Consider the following 7,186-nt stretch of genomic DNA (forward strand, 5'->3'; position numbering starts at 1 on the left):
ACGTGCAGGTGTAGAAATGTCCAATGGAATGGTGTCGGACAAATCTTGAGCGCTAGCTTCGGTAGGGATTTCTGAAGCCGACTCAGCCGGGGCCTCTCTGGCCTCGGTTGTCGGAGGTATGGTTTCTGTCGTAGTAAGAACCGAGGGCTCGGTTTCAGCCGAAACAGACACACTCGCGGTAGGCCTAGCCGTGGTTTCAGCCGAAACCGCGGGCCGCGAGTGTCGGTCCTTTTCCCTGTGTTTTTTGGCCAAATGCGTAGTCGGGGTCTCCGACGGCATTTTATATGCAAAAGCGGATCCGAAAAATTCTTCTGCAAACTCCGATCGACGTCTAAGAGTCCGTCGGTTGAAGGAGGCACAGGCTAAACAAGCTGATACGTCGTGGTCTGGGCCTAAGCAAGGAAGGCAGTAAGAATGGAAATCCTTATGAGGTATTTGTTTCCCACAAGTTAAACAATTATTTACTTTGTCTGACATCGGCTGAGGCAAGAAAGAGTCTCCAACGGGGTACTTAGCTTTTTTCAAAGTCTTCGGTAGCTGAAATCTCTGGATCTGACCGACCGGCACTTGCGAAGAGCTTCTGCTTCGGGCACTGCGCGGCAAGAAAGACTGGAGAAAATGGTGTCGGCTGATGCCTTTATACCCCAGAAGCTCTGACGTCGGGGAAAGTGCGACATCAGCCGAGGCCAGACCCAGACTTTGGAATCCGGCCGACCGAAGGGCTGCCTGAGGCAGGACAACCCATATGTTATGACTGCAGATGCATCCTTGAAGGACATCTATACATTGGATGGATTACCAGGCCATCATTTCTTGACAACAGAAAGTCCTGAGAAGAATCAAGTCTGTCTACCCAGGAAGCAGAAAGGGCACATTCAGAGTGGTGTCAGTAATGGCCCATTACATCAAAGCTGACAGTTTAGGGCTGTGAAGGCCAGGGCTGATGTGTACACCTTCATCCTAAAGAAGTCCAATTTTCTGCTCTCCACATAACTGCAAAGGGAATCTGGGCCTCAAACAAACATGGACTCTTCTGTAACATCTATGGGCACAATGACAAATCTGCCATTGGATTCTTGAGTCAGCACTTAAAAGGATCCTATACTCTATATAACACCAGTGATGTCTCCTATGAGCACATAATTGGGAGCCTGGTTCCAGGGATGCTGTAAGGAAGGTATCCTGCAAAGCTTTAAGCACTGTAGGAATAGTCAAATGCTTTGTAGTTGCCAAGCAAAGAAGGTCAATATATCTTTCTTAGCATCAGAGACCTTCCTGGCCTCCCAGTTAAAATGCTCCTTAAAGAACTATTCTTGCAAACAAACAGCCTTCTAGGGGAGACTCAAGGACAGAATGCCCTCATCATCTGTGTCATATCCCACAACGGTGGATACCTGAAACCTTTAAATCAAGGGCTTTGGCCCTTCAGAGTATAAGCTAGACTGTTTCTTGCTCTAAAGAGAGAGTACCCACTTCCTTTTCGCGTGTATTGAACCACACACAAAACAACAGACTAAACATGTCTAGCACAAATTCCTCAGAAGCATCATACTTTCTTAGTTCAGAGTTTAGTTAAATCTTATAGCTGCACAGTACTGTACTCACCTCATACTTCCTATAGTTGACAAGTAGTGCAAGGAGAACCACAGCATCATGGCCATGCACTCGTCTGCTTGGGGTATCAGAAAGGATCTGAAACACACACAAAAAAAAGCGTTAGCACTCAGAAAAATTAAAAAAAAAAATATATCTATTTACATATAAATGCATGCATATGTGTATGTGTGTGTGTGTGTGTGTGTGTGTGTGTGTGTGTGTGTGTGTGTGTGTGAGAGAGAGAGAGAGAGAGAGAGAGAGAGAGACAGAGAAAGTATGTGCTCGGTTTTATTTTTGCATTCTTTCACTTTAATATCTCCCATTATAATACAAATGGATTTTTATTTCTATGGCGTTTATTTAATTCGGCAGAGTTGTTTTATGAGGGATGTACTTATGTTGTCATTTTACTTCACAAAGTATTAAAAAAAAGGGCTTAGGTAAGGTGGGACTGATCATGTGTCTGAGATCTGTTTGTGCAATGTGTGAACTTTTACTTTAGATTTTGTTAAGTAGCATAACTATAGCAGGATAAGGGGAATTAAGTTGGGCTGATGGCAAGCTAAGGATCGAAAAAAACTAAATCATGATGTGTTGAATGTATATTAAAAATATATACAACGTGCACCAGCTATGTGTATTTATCCCACAGTATGCAGACTTTATATGTATATGCATCTGTGATATACTTATACATAAATAAAAATTGTTCTAGTTTAGCTTTCTTAAGCACAGTTTCCGTAAATCCTTACATGGTAAACACTACACTGAAAACAGCAGAGAGAAAAAAATACACTGTTAAATACAGTAAAGTACATTACAGAGACAGGCAAGTTCCCTCCACCCTTAGTGTGTGTAGACATATGTGGGGGTATTTGCCCCTAATAAGCCCTTACTTATTAGCGTTACTTTTGTGATAGGCTTTCTTTTGTTACAGTAGTTGATAAATTCTCTGCTGAAAAAGGGCTCTTCAGCTCAGTTGGACAATCCCGGTCAACAAATGTAAAATAAATAAATAAAATGAATGCTATAGCTGAAGTTTTATGTGCAATTAGATGAATGTCAACAAAAGAAACCATCTGTGTATATATGTGTACATATATACCTATGCATGTATGGTGCTATTAACCTTTTTGTGAATTATAGTAACATTCAATAATTGTCTCTGGATGTTATTTTTGGATTTGTGAAGAGTTAATCTACATAGAGACTGAGAGATGTAGCTATTAATGATTCCCATGGTTTCAGAAAGTTGTCTTTTTTTTTTTTTTTTTACAAGTGATGTGACTGCTGAGTTGATACAGTTAAGCCTGGGTGTAGAGGCATGCCTCCCCATGAGGGGTACAAGGGGGCTTGCTCTACTGCATAAATACTATTTTGTACTTCTGTGTGTGGTTTGATCCTTTACTGTTCAGCCTACTGACTATGTTTTTTGCCTCAATATCTAATATGCAATATTTTGAGTTCACTTTTGTTTTTTCATCCTTAGCTGAAAATACACATGTAGGTAGTGTGTATGTCTCTCTCTCTCTCTCTCTATATATATATATATATATATATATATATATATATATATATATATATATATATATATATATATTGGTGCTGCGGTAGCGTTGTCACTTCACAGTAAGACTCTGTCCAGTTCGATTCTCAGCTAGAGCGTCTTCTGCGTGGAGACATGCGTGAATGGGTGTACCTTCGTTGAAGGTTGTGCGTCAGGCCTGGCAAGCCGGTATGTAAAAATCAACTGCCAATCATTAGCGGACCGGAGTTCCGCTGGGGCGACCTTTAACCGGGAAAAGCCGAAAGACACAAACAAACATATATGTATATATGTGTATACATATACACACACACACACAAATACTGACATTAAAACGTCAATTAAACAAACAAGAGAAGACAAGTTCTGTGCATGCGCTGGACAACACTCAAGAGTCAAGTAAACCAAACATAAGTGTTTTTGTGGGGGGATGGCCCTTGCATCCCACCAGTCCCCCACACCCCCTGGTAATTACATATACTAACACACAGATCACAAAATCCCTAGGGAAAGGGAATACGACCCTACCCATGGATTATCTATCTCACACAACACCTGTCAGCCATCTGTCTGCATCAACTAAACAGATGTTGGCATAGCTGGTCATTTGATCAAATGTCTGCAAGCCATAAACAATTTTTATTGTGGATTTTGTTTCGTGGTGGTGAAATAAAGATTTGACGTTTTAACATCACTGTTCCTGGTTTCTGTCACTTGTAGACATTTGGATTTTTCTTGGTTCTTGTTGCTGTTTGTTGTGGTTCTAAGCCATAAACAAATATTATATATATATGTATATTAAACTGACATGCCCTTGATTGAGCCTATGTTAAAGCTCGTTGTTTAGTGTGTGATGCAACCTCTTTCTTATATCTGGATCGACAGTGCAGCATGAAAAAACTCTGTAATCCTATGCATACACAGACCAACATGTATGTGTATGTGTATGTATGTATGTATATATATATATATATATATATATATATATATATATATATATATATATATATCCGGGTCTGTAAGTAAACTAGGCCAGTTCTTTTTAACTATTTTGCAAGTTTTACTGACATCACTAGAGAATGTTAAACACATCCTATTAACAACCTGATCACTTTTTCCTTTATATCTGGTGCTTCTGTTGGAATCCCACTTGAAAAATATGGCTTGGTCTTATATTCTTCAAAAGAATTAATCTCTTCCACAACCTTGTCAGTCTCATTTATTTTATAACCTCTTTTCTCAAGATCTACATAGAGGCCTTTGACTGCCTCCTGCTGATCTCCCTTGTCTATATACAGTGTTTTACACCGCAAAACTTGATTCTTAATGATGTTTCTAGTGACATGGCTGGGATGCATGCTAGAACGATGTAAAATCTTGTTCTTTCTACAACTTTTTTTATGCATCTTGGTGGTAATACTACCAAACGTCCTTATTAACACTGATGTCCAAAAAATCAATTTGAAATTTAGAAAATTGTGAAGTAAAAGATAAATAGGTGGTAGTACTACCTAAATAGTTGAAAAAAGATTCTAGCTGGGTCTCAGTGCCGTGCCAAATAAGAAGAATATCATCCACAAACCGTCTGTAAAAGGTGACATATTTTACAAACATGGGTGAGCAGAATACCTTCTCTTTCTCCCATTGGGCCAAGACAATGTTCGCATAAGTATTGGAACAAGCTGTGCCCATCGCGACTCCAACTTTCAGTAGAAAAAAATCTTTTTCAAAAAAAAATACATTCTTTTCCCAAATTAGGTCCAGTAATGCACAGATCATGTTGCCCTTATTGTTGGAAAAATTGTCTTCTTTAGATAAAAAATTGTCTTGTATTCTCAATGCCATCATCATTCCGTATAACAGTGAACAGAGAGTTCACATCCAATGCTACAAAGAAAGCATTCCTAATGTCAAATACAGATCTATAGTCAGCCCAGGTAAATAAGTGTCCCAAAAACTGTTGTGTTTATCAAGACTGCTGATGCAGTACTCAATACCTGTTTAAGTTGTTTATCCACATATATGGACATTGGCTCAGTAATCCAAACTCTTCCTGACACAATCGGTCGAAGAGGTGGATCTGAAAAGTCTTTGTAGACCTTGGGCAGGCCATATATAATAGATATAGTAGGGTGTTCAACAGTAAAATAAACATATAGTGGATAGTCAATCTGATCAGTCATTAGTAGGTCATACAGATAAAAAATGAGTCTACTTATGATACCATTCACCTGGAACTTATACAAAATAACATATACATTTTCATCATATAGCATCCTACGCATTTTATCTAGCTAGTCCATGGTGTCAAAGTCAACAATTCCCCCTCCTTTATCGGCAGGTCTAAACACAAGATGCTCGGCTTTGGTTAAAGTAAACAGTGCTTCATTCTGCTTTGGTTAAAGTAAACAGTGCTTCATTTTCACTAATGGTTAGGTTATAAAAGGATTTCTTGGGTTTGTCAAAAGCTATTTTTCTAAGATCTTGTTCACAAATCTTAATGAAAGCCATCATTGCAGGAGAATTATTCGGAACAAATTGCTTGGTTTTTAAAAACACACATATCAGTATTAACATTGACATCATAAACGGTTTTCAACATAATATTCCTAGCGAACAAATTTAAATCCAAAATAGTATCTACAATTAGCTGGAACATATGACAGACCTTTGTTCAAAAGTGATAATTCATCTTCTGTTAATTCCACAGAAGACAAATTAAAAACTAAGTTATTTATTTCCGACTGCGTGTGTTCATACTTTTGTGCATCTGGGAGAGGGACTGGACTGTACACTTCCTCGCCTCATGCGACTTCAAGACCTGCCTATCCGTTTCTCTTGCCTTATTGGTAGGGCCTTCTCTAAAAAAGCTGCAGAGAGGCGGCAATTGTCCCAACTCTGAACAGTAGTATTTTTACCAAATACTTTAGGTTTAACTACTGTTTCATTACCACTTAGACCCACATTATCCTGTATAATAACATCATATCTTTCTTCATTAAAACCAATATCCATACATACAGCATTGTTAATATTCACGTTATCAGTACCTGAAAATGTTTCTATTTGATTGTCATTGAGTGGAACAGCGTGTGCATTGTGTTCTGACTGCTCGTTTGGTTCAATTGGAACATTGTGCCCATTTTTAGATGAAGAAAGCGAATCCTTTACCAGACTAGGATTCAAGTTCAAACTTAATCTTTGCGCTGTTTCCAAGTCACTACAAATTCCTTCAACAGAATTGCCGTTGGCTGCCGCATTAACATTCTCATGTGCAGTTACATTCTTACTGTCTAAAGGTTGTACAGTTGATTCTGATTCCTTTCTAAGCTGAAAATTAGTGCGGCTGCCTCGAGATGCATCGTCAGAATTGGCAGCAGCGTTTGGAAAACAACACTGCTTACTTGATGATCGCAAACTGCAATCTGGAACTGGGAGCTGCCCTTCTTTTCTCGGTCCCTCCCTCGATGAAGTAGCTTGCGCTCTCATAGGTGAAATAGTCCTGGGCCAAGAAAAGACATTTCTGGCACGAAAGTCAGCAAAGTCTCTGAGCTTTTTCACTTTTTTCTTTTTCTAATTTCTTCTCATATAAAGAGACATTTAACAGTACTTCATCAATCAACTGAGTGTAGGCTTCACTTTTATAGTTATCCATAAGCATATTGGTTAGACTCTGAATCTCCACGCCAGAGATTCTTCTTCTGGCATGAAAAAATTGTTAATAAGTGACATGTAATCAAAACTCAGTTGCAAATTTAAAACTTGTCATTTTTTAAACAGTTCAGGATACTTGTCGCCATAAGAGGGCATCTTGAGTACCCTTAGCAATCTAGGTATCACTTTATGAAAATTAGCAGCTTCAAAATGATACTTTTGCCATAAGAAGTGTTTATGCTTATAAAGTTTATCTTCTAATTCTTTCAGAATATTTCTAAAGGTCGTCATATCATCCAAATTATAACTAACCAGATTAATATCTTCTTCATTAAAAGAAATACCAATTAGTGGATTCATAGAACATCCATTGGTAGTAGCAGACTCTTC

General features: G+C 38.6%; 1 protein-coding gene across 1 annotated transcript in view; it reads right to left on the reverse strand.

Annotated features, from left to right (window-relative positions):
• The window catches only part of ARMH3 (armadillo like helical domain containing 3), a 2,648,735-nt gene that overhangs the window by 2,496,125 nt on the left and 145,424 nt on the right, over nucleotides 1-7,186 (reverse strand). Inside the window, exon 6 of the mRNA XM_044055591.1 lies at nucleotides 1,606-1,692. Coding sequence (XP_043911526.1) covers nucleotides 1,606-1,692 — 87 coding nt within the window. The remainder of the gene's footprint in view (nucleotides 1-1,605; nucleotides 1,693-7,186) is intronic.

The sequence above is a fragment of the Protopterus annectens genome, chromosome 14.part0, assembly GCF_019279795.1.
Source record: "Protopterus annectens isolate FY-2018-M chromosome 14.part0, PAN1.0, whole genome shotgun sequence".
Classification (NCBI taxonomy): Eukaryota; Metazoa; Chordata; order Ceratodontiformes; family Protopteridae; genus Protopterus; species Protopterus annectens.